We start from the raw sequence: 14240 nt of genomic DNA on the forward strand, positions 1-14240 counted from the left end.
GTGTGGAGTTTGCACGTTCTCCCTGTGACCGCGAGGCTTCACTCCCACATCGCAGGGACGTGCAGGACTGTAGGTTAATTGGCTTCTGTAAATTTTCCCCAAGTAAATGAGTGTTTGGGATAAAGATCCAACTAGTGTGAACGGGTGATCGATAGTCGGCATGGACTCTGTAGGCCGAAGGGCCTGTTTCCATGCTGTATCTCCAAGCTAAACTATGGCATTGCCATTATATCTGGGCCTCGATTGGAACAACATATCCAATTGAGGGCTGTCCACTTTATGAAGGACATCAGGGTCTGGGATGAGCAGTACCAGTAATTTCATGGAGCGATTAATTAAATTCATTAATTATTGGCAGAGCCACTGCCTCACAGCACCCGGGTTCAATCCTGGCCTCCCATTGCTGTCTGAGTGTGGAGTTTGTACGTTCTCCCTGTGACCGTGTGGGTTTCCTCCAGGTGCCCCGGTTGCCTCCCACATCCCAAAGGTGTGCGGGGTTTGTAGCTTAACTGGTCTCTGTAAATTGCCCCCAAGTGTGTAGGGGAGTGGATGAGAAAGTGGGATAACATAGAACTAGTGTGAGCGGGGGATCGCTGGTCAGCGTGGACTCGATGGGCAGAAAGACGAGTTTCCATGCTGCACCTTTCAATCAATCAATCAAAAAGATTTCACATACCACGTTGCTCCTGTCAAGTCACTGAAGCTGGAGAAATATGATAGAAATTGTTCACACTTATGAACATTTTCCTAACCAATGAGAAATAGTCACACTGGCAGAAACAAGCTGCAAGATAATTACTGTATATTGTATCATACGGTATGCAAACCAGTCATAAACTAATTCCCCCACAAAACATCTCAATTTCTGGATCAGGAGAAAGGGAATTCAAAGACCAATACATTTACCTTACAATGTCACGGTGCTGGAGTAACTCAGTGTGCGAGGCAGCTGCTTTGGAGCACACTGATAAGTGATGTTTCAGGTCGGGACCCTTCATAAGCCTGAAGAAGGGTCCCAACCAAAAATATCACATTTCCATATTTAGGGAGGAACTGCAGATGCTAGTTTAAACCAAAGACAGACAAAAAGCTGGAGTAGCTCAGCGGATCAGGCAGCATGGCTGAAGCACAAGAATGCGTGACATTTCGGGTCGAGACCCTTCTTCAGACTGAAACGCATGAAGAGGGATCTCGACCTGAAACGTCACCTATCCACGTTCTCCAGAGATTGTGTCGGAGTTGTACAGCTGAGTTGTTCCAGCACTTTGTGCCTTTTTCTTTGAAGCCCAGCATCTGCAATTCCTTACTTCTATAATTTTACCATCACTGATTTACACCCTAAAGTCATTGTAAATACTTTCTGTTTATGGTCAAACAGAAATGAATGCAGAGGTTGATTTTTGGAGTTGATACCCGCTTCACGGTTTGGTACAGCAGCTGCACCACAGGCGACAGGAAGGCACTGCAACGGGTGGTGAAAACCGCCCATCACATCATCGGTGCCCCGCTCCCTGCCATGGCTGTCCTTCACCACACACGGTGTCTGAGACTGTCCGAGACGAGCTGACAAAATCATGAAGGACCCCTCACACCCCAACCATGGACTGTTTGCCCTCCTCCCATACAGGAGCCTCAGGTCTCGCAGCAGCAGGCTAAGGAACAGCTTTGTCCTCAACACCATTACCCTGCTGAACTCAAGGCCCGGCACTAGCCCCCCTCCCCCACCCCTTCTCATCAGTATTATTTATAGTTTATATAATTTATATACAATGTCACTCTTCCAGGGAGATGCTAACTGCATCTCGTTGTCTCTGTACTGTACACTGACAATGACAATTAAAGTTGAATCTGAAACCAACATTCTTACACAATTCTTACTTGACGCTACTCTTATTCACCAGAATTGAGCACATGTCAATCTGTTGCACCTTAACAACTATCTGTATATATGTATATGCCTATGTACATAGACCAATATATCCTCATTTGTATATATTTGTCTTAATCAGCATTTTACTACTTTGCACTCTGGTTAGATGCAAAACTGCATTTTGTTGTACCTGTACTTGTACTATGTGCAATGACAATAAAGTTGAATCTAATCTAATCTAATCAATCTCCTGAGCTCTCTTTTGTGGAGAGGTTGATCAGTGCATAGAATGGATCATTGTATGTGAACCGACCGTCAGCAGGTGATTGATGGTGTCATGTACTGTATCTACTCCTCAGGCCTCTCTATAAAGCTCGAACTGCAAAGACAACTTCAATAAAACGTCCTGAGCCCAGCACAAACATCCAAAGCTGCTAACAGAAACACTCAGGAATGCAATCACAGATAAACATGGATTGTCCTGTGTTGGAAGGAAATGAAGATGCTGTTTACACCGAAGGTAGTAACTGAGCGGGAGAGGCATCATCTCTGGAGAGAAGGAATGGGTGATGTTTTGTGTCGAGACCCTTCTTCAGACCTGTACTGCACTGTAACGGTACTGTGGAGGATAGATGACAAAGTCACTAAACACAGGATTAGAATTCTACTGAAGGATCAGTCCCCCTCACAAAGGCTTCATTAGCGGTTGGGCACTGTGGTGCAGCTGGTAGAGCCACAGCCTCACAGCGCCAGATACACAGGTTCAATCCCGACCTGTCCACGTGTGGTTTGCATGACCTCCCTGTGACGGCATAGCTTTCCTCCTTGTGCTCCGGCTTCCTCCCATATCCCAAAGGGTTTAAAGGTCAATCGGCCTGTAAATTGTCCCCTAATGGGAGTAGGCAGTGTATAAATCACATGCACTCTTAACTCTTGAATGGATGCCGAAGTGGAATAACATAGAAGTTGCGTGAATGGGTGAGGGGCGACCTGGACTCGATGGGGCGAAGAGCCTGTCACCAAGTTAATAGACAATAGGTGCAGGAGTAGGCCATTTGGCCCTTCGAGCCAGCACCGCCATTCAATGTGATCATGGCAGATCATCCCCAATCAGTACCCCGTTCCTGCCTTCTCCCCATATTCCCTGACTCCACTATTTTTTAAGAGCCCTATCTAGCGCTCTCATGAAAGCATCCAGAGAACCTGCCTCCACCGCCCTCTGAGGCAGAGAATTCCACAAGACTCGCCACTCTCTGTTCTAAATGGCTTACTACTTATTCTTAAATTGTGTGTGGCTCCTGGTTCTGGACTCCCCCAACATCAGGAACATGTTTCCTGCCTCTATGTTGATTCTATAAACTAATTGACATGTGGGGATTGAGTGATTTAAGTTTTGGAAGAAAACACACAATGTGCTGGAGTATCTCAGTGAAACATGCAGCATCTGTGGAGAACTTGGATAGATGATGTTTCAGCTCAGGACCCTTCGGGGCTTTGGCAGTTCCCTATGTTACTTTTACTTTTAAAAGATGTCTGTAATTATCTTAGATGGAGTCATTATCACCAACGATCCTATAGCAGAGCTCTGCTATAGGATCTTTGATTATCACTGTTCACAAGAGTGGTTGTTTGTGTGTTCAGGAATTGCCCAGGCCTGGAACAGAACTAATGTCCTTCAGAACACAGACTGAAGAAGGCTACCCACCCAAAACGACCCCTGTCCATGTTCTCCAGAGTTACTCTTAATATTCTGTGCCTTATCTTCAGAACTTGTAGCTGGCTGCATCACTGTGGTAGGATGTGGCCATGTTGACACTTCCACTTCAGATTCAAGATAGAAATGTAGAATGGAGATTAATTAGAAGTTTCGTTGAAAGAAAAGGAAAGAGAAACAGATTTTAATGAATTCTAAAATATTGGTGTGAAACCTAAAGCACTCCAACAAGTATTCATCACTTTTAATGTTGCCATCCGTAGAATAGGCCAGTTAATGTAGAAGGGTTTCGTGGAGAAAAAAAAAGAGAGAAACAGATATTTAATGGTCTAAAATATTGGTGTGAAACCTAAAGCACTCCAATCAAGTATTCATCTTAAGCATTGCCATCCGAGATAGGCCAGTTGGTTATGTGCAAAATAAATCTTTCTCTACACTGTTCAATTCAAGAATGTTTAATTGCCATATGTATCAAACACAGAGCAATGATACTCTTTCTTGCAGCAGCATAACAGGACTAGAAACACAGCACTGACAGATAACATACTGGAATGAACAAAAAAAAATCTAATACATTTTTAAAATGCAATGTTAGTGCAAAAATGCCTAAAGTACTTAGTGCAGAGAAGACATTTCATAGTTCACGGTTTAGCTATTGTTTGTAGTTTAGTTTAGAGATGCACCGTGGAAACAGGCCATTCGGCCCGCTGCACGCCAACCGCAATCCCCTCATACATTGGTTCTATCCCACACACCAAGGACAATTTTCCAAAGCCAATTAGTTTGCAAACCTGCCCGTCTTTGGGACGTGGGAGGAAACTGGAGCACTCAAGAGAAAACCCAGGTGGTCACAGGTAGAATGTACAGACAGTGCCCATAGTTATTGTCTAACCCAGATCTCTGGCTATGTGAGGCAGCAACTCTACCATTGCACCATTGCGCCACAATTCTAGTGCCAGACAGTCATTGGGAAGAAGCTGTTCTTGAGCCTGGAGGTCATAGATTTCAGGCTCCTATACCTTCCACCTTCACGGCAGGAGTGAAATGGGGGCATGCCCAGGGTGGCGAGGAGCCTTGAAGATGCTGGCTGCCTTTTTGAGGCAGCAACCTCCTACAGATCCCTTCAATAGTGTGATCTTCATTACCCCTGATGGGCCAGGCAGTGTTCACCACTTCCTTCATTGTTGGGCTTTCAAACTAGTCTCGAAATCCCCACACCCTAACGCTGCATCACAGCTTTCACACTCGACATATAAACTATCCATTTCCAGGGACAAAATTCTGACCAATTTAATCAGAAACTCGGACACTCCGAGCCCCAATGCATGGTCTTGGCCCGAAATATCAACATATACGATGGCATCATAGATGCTGGCTGACCCACTGAGTTCCTGCAGCACCATCTGTATTTACTCAAAATTAAACAAAAGCCACGTACAAACAAATCAGCAGGGAGCTCGCAACAAAAAGGGAAATGGCTGGGAAGCCATAAGCCATCTAATCAAGAGAAATAGCAAGACGTCAGAATCTCAACAAGCAACTGAAAAAGGCAAGAAAGACAATCTCTCTCCCCATCAGATGGAGAGGGAGAATAAACAGAATGGCTTCTCTAACATCAAGTATTCCTTGTTTCCCCTCTCTCTCCATCCCTCCCCTTCATAATTCTCCCACCAGTCTGACTGTCCCTGATAATATTTTATCTGAAGAAGGGTCTCGACCCGAAACGTCACCCATTTCTTCTCTCCAGAGATGCTGCCTCTCCCACTGAGTTACTCCAGCATTTGTGTCTATCCTCGGTTGAAACCAGCATCTGTAATTCCTTCCTACACAAGACAATATGTATGCTGGAAAAGACTTTGCATTGAGATTTTACTTCAACTTACTGATAGAACTTTTCCTCAAATTCCAGGCACAAGAAGCCATTAACCGCTGTTGTTCATGGTATTCACAGAACTAAAAATGATATTCGGAACATGATATTCATATTGATCCAAAAAACTTCTTGCTTGACTTTAGAGAGTGCGGAAACAGGCCCTTTTCCTCACCTACCCCATACACACTGTACCCATTAGGGACCTATTTAACCTTGACGCCTTTGAAGTGTAGGAGGAATCTGGAGTACCCGGAGATTCTGGAATACCTGGAGAATCCCACAGTTTCACAGGGAAAACATACAGACTCCGCGCCGACAGCACCTGTAGTCAGGATCGAACTTGGTTCTCTGGCACTGTAAGGCAGCAACTCTGCAGCTGCACCAGTGAGCCAGCTGGCCCTTAGCCTAGTTTAGAGATTCTGCCTAAAATCTGGCCCTTCAGCCCAGCGACACAATGGCCATGCTGACCATTGATCACCCGTTCACCCCGGGGGGGCAACTTGAAGGGGAGAATTATCCGATAAATTTACACGTCTTTGGGATGAGGGAGGAAACCCACGGAGTCACATAGTCAAGAGCGGGAAGAATGTTTTAGTGTCATCTGTAACAAAACAATTACATTTTTACTTGTAGCAGCACAACAGGTTTGGGAAGGCCTGTGGGTAGTGGATGCAAAAGTGTGATGACTTAGCACTAATGTGTACATGCAAACTCCACACAGACAGCACCCAAGGTCAGGATCAAACCCGGGCAGCAGCTCTCTACCAGCTGCACCACCATACCACCCAAATTTTACATCAGCCAACTTCTTTTTCTCGCATAGTATATTGTTTACAGCAGGGGTGGGCAACCTTGTTCTGCATAGGGGCCGGGACGCATGGTCTGTGAGCAGATAGCGAGCCACATCTGGGTGTCATGGTACACCAGTCATTGAAAGTAGGCATGCAGGTGCTGCAGGCAGTGAAGAAGGCGAATGGTATGTTAGCATTCATAGCAAAAGGATTTGAGTATAGGAGCAGGGAGGTTCTACTGCAGTTGTACAGGGTCTTGGTGAGACCACACTTGGAGTATTGCGTACAGTTTTGGTCTCCTAATCTGAGGAAAGACATTCTTGCCATAGAGGGAGTACAGAGAAGGTTCACCAAACTGATTCCTGGGATGTCAGGACTTTCGTATGAAGAAAGACTGGATAGACTCGGTTTGTACTCACTAGAATTTAGAAGATTGAGGGGGGATCTTATAGAAACTTACAAAATTCTTAATGGGTTGGACAGGCTAGATGCAGGAAAATTGTTCCCGATGTTGGGGAAGTCCAGAACAAGGGGTCACAGTTTAAGGATAAGGGGGAAATCTTTTAGGACCGAGATGACAAAAGCTTTTTTCACACAGAGAGTGGTGAATCTGTGGAATTCTCTCCCGCAGAAGGTAGTTGAGGCCAGTTCATTGGCTATATTTAAGAGGGAGTTAGATGTGGCCCTTGTGGCTAAAAGGATCAGGGGGTATGGAGAGAAGGCAGGTACAGGATACCGAGTTGGATGATCAGCCATGATCATATTGAATGGCTGTGCAGGCTCGAAGGGCCGAATGGCCTACTCCTGCACCTATTTTCTATGTTTCTATCATGTGTACACACGGATCCCACCCCAGATGGCAGGCATCAAATCACGTGTTCACAGAAGGTAGACAAAAATGCTGGAGAAACTCAGTGGGTGAGGCAGCCTCATGCAATCCTTACATGTCTCACCCGCTGAGTTTATCCAGCACTTTTGTCCACCTTCGATTTTTTTCCAGCATCTGCAGTTCTTTCTTAAACATGGATGCGGTACAGCCAGAGCTCAGCGCTAGGCCGCTGCTCAATGCGTTTGTGGTGCTCAGCGGGCCGGATGATTACGGGGGAAAAAATCCACCAGCGGGCCGGATGATTGTGTTACGGGCCGTATTTGGCCCGGGGGGGGGGGCGTACGTTGCCGGCCCCTGGTTTACAGCGTACTATATTTACATATTCTGTTGTGCTGCTGCAAGTAATAATTTCATTGTTCTATCTGGTACATATGACACTAAAACTCTTGACTTTAACATTTGTTTTGCCAATCCAGGATTGACAGTGGTGCATGGGAGTGTCAGTCAGTCAGTCAGGTGAGGCTCCAATGACACTCAAACCCCTGACCACACTCATGTGCGGGCGGATACGTTCAGCCAGAACAGATGACTGTCACGCGGAAGGTCCGTGTTGCACCCCGTCCCAGCAGCACATCCACTTCCCCCAAAGCAACACTATCTCCAGACTGAACATCCACGAGAAAAACCTCGGGTTACAGATAGGAAATGAAACTGTAAGGCTGAATGACACGCTGACTGGCCTTCAGTTCGGAGAATGTCACAAGGCCATTTTCATACACAAACAAATCATTTGGATATCATTTCTAGTCAGGGTCAAGGCATCATTTGCAAAAGTCAACAATACCACATCACCTTGTCTTATGGTACGAGGTATTGATTTCAGATGATCAGCCATGATCATATTGAATGGCCGTGCTGGCTCGAAGGGCTGAACAGCCTACTCCTCCACCCACCACCCCCTATCAGTCTGAAGAAGGGTTTCAGCCCGAAACGTTACCCATTTCCTTTGCTCCATAGATGCTGCTGCACCCGCTGAGTTTCTCCAGCATTTTTGTGAGCCTACTCCGGCACCCATTTTCTTGTTTCTCAAGAAGGTGCAAGAAAATGCCAGCCCTTCAGTTTAGTAAGAAGTTAGACAAAAGTGCTGGAGAAACTCAGTGGGTGCGGCAGCATCTATGGAGCGAAGGAAATAGGCAATGTTTCGGGCCTAAATCCTTCTTCGCAGTTTAGTCATGTCTCTCCCAGGACACAAGCTTTCAACCCAGTGGGATGATGAATATGGATTTCTCCAACTTCAAGTAATCCGTGCATTCCATCTCTCTCTATCCCTCCCCCTTCCAAGTCACACCAGCTTCAAAGTTGTCTGTACTCGTTCTCACCTAGCCCACAGCTACCAATGACCCATTTCCGTTATCATCGTTACTTTTTTTGCATATCTTTCATTCATTTGTTCTATACCTCTCTACATCACAGTCTATATCTCTCATTTCCCTTTCGCCCGACTCTCAGTCTGAAGAAAGGTCTAGACCCGAAACATCACATATTCCTTTTCTCTAGAGATGCTGTCTGACTGGCTAAATTACTCCAGCATTTTGTGTCTGTCTTCGGTTCAAACCAGTGTCCATAGTTCCTTCCAACACACAAGACTCAGTTGTTCAGAGTGCAGTCACATTTTCACTGGCTAGCATTCACTCAGAGGTAACCACATGTCTTAGGGCAGACTTTAAGAGGCAGAGAAGCGGGGCTTGTACGACTTGTGTTGGGTGCTGTAATGCCCATATTTAGAAGACAACAAGACAGCTTGTGGACATAGTGTGAAAACCACACAATTATGGCGGGGCGATTAAACGAGCCATGCAAGGTGAAAACAAAGAAGGGGGGGGGGGGGGGTCTGACCCAGGTCTCCATACTTATACAAGGGCACACCTCTAAACCGCATGACAACTGCTTCCCGCCAAAGATCCTATAGCGGAGCAAGATAGACCTCTCCGCTAAATACAATGGCCGTTCATGTAGTACGCAACGGAACTGAACGTGGGCCTTTTTTTTCCATCCATTTCCGTAACCGGACCGGACCCGCAGTGTAATCAACGTTTCAGGGGAACAGTTTGTGTTAATAAATTAAAAATTCTGAAAATGAGAAGATTTTTACCAAATAGCTTTTATTTTTACGAGGATGTTTCCGTAACCGGCTTCCGTCTCCACACTAGTATCCTATGGGGTCTTTGGTGCGGAGGCGGAAGCCGGTTACGGAAATGGGGCCTAAAATTACACATGAATCTGCCCATGAATCTTTTTCGTCATCGAGTGGACTATCTTGCTCGGTATAGGATCTTTGCTTCCCGCCATTACCCAGTCTTGTGACCCGACCCCCGGCTGCCAGAGGTTCGAATACAGGTGGGGCCCCGGTGGGGTGGCACCGCACAATACTGGGAGCGCTCCTCACTAGATGTTATTAAACACGGTTACTTTTCACCACACGCCCAGGCAGAGAGGCAACTGGTCGGTGCTGAGATGACCACGAGAAACAATTCACAGGGGGACAGTGAGATTTCAGTCAGTTTAATATCACAGGTTGGACCATTCATTGCAACAGGCCACTGGAGGTGGTCTTGGGAGGGGAGGATGCTCCCCAAACTGCAGAACATCTTGAACAACAGAAACATTAAAATAGGTCCAGGAGTAGGCCATTCGACCCTTCGAGCTAGCACCGCCATTCAATATGATCATGGCTGATCATCCAAAATCAGTACCCCGTTCCTGATTTTTCCCCATATCCCTTGATTCCGTTAGCCCCAAGAGCTAAATCTAACTTTCTCTTGAATATAACCAGTGAATTGGCCTCCACTGCTTTCTGTGGCAGAGAATTCCACAGATTCACAACTCTCCGAGTGAAAAGGTTTTTCCTCATCTCAGTGTTAAATGGCCCACCACTTATTCTTAAACTGTGACCACTAGTTCTTGATTCCACCAACATCGGGAACATTTTTCCTGCATCTAGCCTGCACAATCCCTTAAGAATGTTATGTTTCGATACAATCCCATCTCATCCTTCTAAATTACAGTGAATACAATAAATCAGACTTCCTTCCAACAGCCTACCCCCTATCGCGAGTCAAATATTGTGAGCCATTTTGGGCCCCACATCTGAGGAAGGTTGTGCTGGCTCTGGAGAGGGTCCAGAGGAAGTTTACAAGAATGATCCCAGGATCAATAACGTTAACATACAATGAGCGTTTGACGGCATTGGGCCTGCACTCGCCGGAGTTTAGAAGGATAACAGGGGACCTCATTGAAACTTATTGAACAGTGGAGGCCTGTATAGAATGAATATAGAGAGACTAGGATCAGAGGGCACAGCCTCCGATTTATAAAGGAGATGAGGAGGAATTTATTAGTCAGAAGATGGTGAATCTGTGGAATTCTTTGCCACAAAAGGCTGTGGAGGCCAAGTCAATGGATATTTTTTAAGGCAGAGATAGACAGATTTTTGATTAGTACAGGTGTCAGGGGTTACGGGAGAAGGCAGGAGAATGGGGTTGAGAGGGAAAGATAGATCAGCCACAAATGAATGGAGTAGACTTGATGGGCTGAATGGCCTAATTCTGCTCCTATACCTTATAAACTTTGTGAGGCAATTTCCAGATGCTAATTAACCTACAAACCTGCAAGTCTTTGCTATGTGGGAAGAAACTGGAGGAGCCAGAAGAAACCCACACAGTCACAGGCAGAACGTGCTAACTCCACACAAGAAACATCAGAGGTCAGGATCGAACTTAAGTTGCTACCAGCTGCATCACCGTACCACCATCAGCAGGGCTGTGATTAAGGCTGCAGCCCATCCAGTCCTGATCCTTTGTCAAATTCCAAAACACAATCCTTCGGCTAACAACTTTTTTTTGCAACTTATATTAAGCCTTTTTAATGTGATAGGTTTTTTTCCCTGTAATCTACAGTTGACCCACTTTTCATACCATGTCATAAAGGAATGTACATTTGTGGCAGAATATGTGGTGTCAATGTAACTGGCAGCTTTTACCAGGCAATTTAATACAGTGGCCTAACCTACCATTGTTAACATGTCCTTAATATATTTGTTTTCAAGAAGGGTGCCAGTTCAAAATGGGGGAAGTGGGAGATCCAGAACCAGGGGCCACAGTTTAAGAATAAGGGGCAAGCCATTTAGAACGGAGATGAGGAAACACTTTTTCCACACAGAGAGTTGTGAGTGTGTGGAATTCTCTGCCTCAGCAGTGGAGGCTGGTTCTCCAGATACTTTCAACAGAGAGCTAGATAGGGCTCTTAAAGACAGCAGAGTCAGGGGATATGGGGAGAAGGCAGGAATGGGGTACTGATTGGGGATGATCAGCCATGATCACATTGATTGACGATCGGTGCTGGCTCGAAGGGCTGAACGGCCTACTCCTGCACCCATTGTCTATTGTCATAAAATGTCACCTATCCACGGTCCCCAGAGATGTTGCCTGCCCGACCTCCAGCACCTGGTGTGTTTTGTTTTAGTTCAGAGATACAGCACCGAAACAGGCCCTTCAGCTCACCGAGTCCACACCGATGAGCAATCCCCGCACATTAACACTATCCTACACAGACTAGGGACAATTTAAATTTATACCAAGCCAATGAACTTACAAACCTTTGGAGTGTGGGAGGAAACCCAAGGTCTCTGAGAAAACCCACACTGTTACAGGGAGAACATACAAACTCCGTACAGACAGCACCGTTAGTCGGGATCGAACCCTGGTCTCTGGCGCTGTGAGGCAGCGACTCTACTGCAGTCCCACCATGCCCCCCATTTCCTTGTGACCTATTAATATTTAGTTTCCTTTGTTTACATCAGAATCCCTGGTTTGGTACGTGCTCAACTATTCAGTGGCCTATAAACAACCACCACTGCCAACGTATTCTGTGTTCTCCTTAACTCAAAATTGATTCCACACCATGATCTGCTGAGCCAAAACCCTCCCCGACGTTTGTACCAGTGCCACCAACAACCATCCTTTTTCCACACTGCCCGTCTCTTCTAAATTACAAGCTCACGCTCAGTTTAATGTTTCATTTCGAAGATAAGACATAAAAAGCTGGAGTAACTCAGCGGGACAGGCAGCATCTCTGGAGAGAAGGGATGAGTGACATTACAGGTCGAGGCCCTTCTTCTGACTGTTTCATTTCTCTGCTCAGATTTACCCTCAGTCTCAGACTTTGTCTCAGTCTGAAGAAGGGTCTCGACCTGAAACATCACCCATTCCTTCATTCCTTCTATCCAGAGATGTTGTCTGTCCCGCTGTTGCTCCAGCATTTTGCACCTATCTTCGCAACCTAACAGTTAGCTATCGGCCAGTTAGAACAGTTACAACAAAAAGCAATGAAGGTCACAACAAGATTAAAAACCTTTTGGAAGTGCAGGGCGAGGCAGCACTTTAGAGTCATACAGTGTGGAAACAGGCCCTTCAGCCCAACTTGCCAACATGTCCCATCTGCACTGGTCCCACCTGCCTGCATTTGGCCCACATTCCTCAATACCAGTCCTATGCAAACCTGTCTTAACTGCCTCCTCCAGCAACCCGTTCCATACACCTTTGTGTAAAAAGGTTACCCCACGGGCTCCTATTAAACCCCCTCACCCCAGGTTCTCGATTCCCCTACTGTGGGAAAGAGACTCTGTGCATCTACCCAATCTATACCTCTCATGATTTTGCACACCTCTAAGATCACCCCCTCATCCCCCTGTACTCCAAAGGATAGAGTCCTCGCTTGCTCACCCTCTCCCAATAGCTCAGGCCCTCGAGTCCGGGCAACATCCTGCACAGGAGAAAACATAGTAGTGGCTCAGGTAAATACCGCCCGGTTCAATAAACCTGGAAACGTGTCAGCAGACACAAGGAACTGCAGATGCCAGAGTCTCAAGGGTCCCGACCTGAAAGGTGGCCTGTCCACTCCTCTCCACAGATGCTGCCCGACCTCCAGAGTTCCTCTAAAACGTTTGTGTTTTGCTGAAACTTTTTTTTTTCCTGTAAAGTGCGTTAATGTTGATCTGGGAGGTTTGACAAGCTGCCATCTGGACGGTGTATAAACCCCCCTCTGTGTGAATTACGAAACCAACCAGGGCGCTTCACCCGTGGAGGGAGAAGGGACTGGGACTGTGGGTGTCCCACCAAGGGGTCCCGTCCCGAAACGTCTCCTGGCTGTCCCACTGTCGCCGCCCCTCTCCTTGCAAGCCTCGGCGCCTAGCTGAGTTGCCTGGGGCTGAAGTTGCAGCTGCCCCGAGGAGAGGCGTGTTCCACCTGGCACCACCTACCTACCTACCATTCCTCCCAGCTCCACGTCCTGATCGTCCACCAGTATCAGCACGATGTTCCTCCCGGCGCAGCGGCCCGAGCCGCAGCACGCCGCCAGCAGCAGCAGCAGAAAGGCTGCCAGGTTCAGCTTCAGCTTCATGGCAAAGGGGCGAGTTCCCGCGGACGGGCGGGAAGGAGATGCGGGGATCGAACCGGCCACCTGGAGCAGACGGGACTGGACTGCGCTTGTCCCCGGCTTCCTGCCTCTACTCCACAGCGCCGCCCTCCGGCAGCGCAGCGCTTTAACACCGCGGGCGACGTCTGCCTCAGACAACCAATCGCATTGATCAGCCCGCCCCTTTGAGATATATTAGCATAAAAGGGACCGTGCCCACCAATGGTCTGGTCGCGTTCTAGCCAAGGACAGCAACAGGTGTGGCTGAGGTCCACTTGCACCTCATCCAACCCTATCTACTGCACCAGGTTCACTTGCACCTCATCCAACCCCATCTACTGCACCAGGTTCACTTGCACCTCATCCAACCCCATCTACTGCACCAGGTTCACTTGCACCTCATCCAACCCCATCTACTGCACCAGGTTCACTTGCACCTCATCCAACCCCATCTACTGCACCAGGTTCACTTGCACTTCATCCAACCCCATCTACTGCACCAGGTTCACTTGCACCTCATCCAACCCCATCTACTGCACCAGGTTCACTTGCACCTCATCCAACCCCATCTACTGCAACAGGTTCACTTGCACCTCATCCAACCCCATCTACTGCACCAGGTTCACTTGCACCTCATCCAACCCCATCTACTGCACCAGGTTCACTTGCACCTCATCCAACCCCATCTACTG

At 47.1% G+C, this 14240-nt stretch overlaps 1 protein-coding gene across 1 annotated transcript in view; it reads right to left on the reverse strand.

The window, feature by feature from the left end:
* Positions 1-13658, reverse strand: part of gnsb (glucosamine (N-acetyl)-6-sulfatase (Sanfilippo disease IIID), b) — a 46887-nt gene extending 33229 nt beyond the window's left edge. Inside the window, exon 1 of the mRNA XM_055662048.1 lies at positions 13402-13658. Coding sequence (XP_055518023.1) covers positions 13402-13533 — 132 coding nt within the window. The 5' untranslated portion in view covers positions 13534-13658. The remainder of the gene's footprint in view (positions 1-13401) is intronic.
* Positions 13659-14240: the final 582 nt, after the last annotated feature.

Source organism: Leucoraja erinacea, chromosome 35 (genome assembly GCF_028641065.1).
Source record: "Leucoraja erinacea ecotype New England chromosome 35, Leri_hhj_1, whole genome shotgun sequence".
Lineage (NCBI taxonomy): Eukaryota > Metazoa > Chordata > Chondrichthyes > Rajiformes > Rajidae > Leucoraja > Leucoraja erinaceus.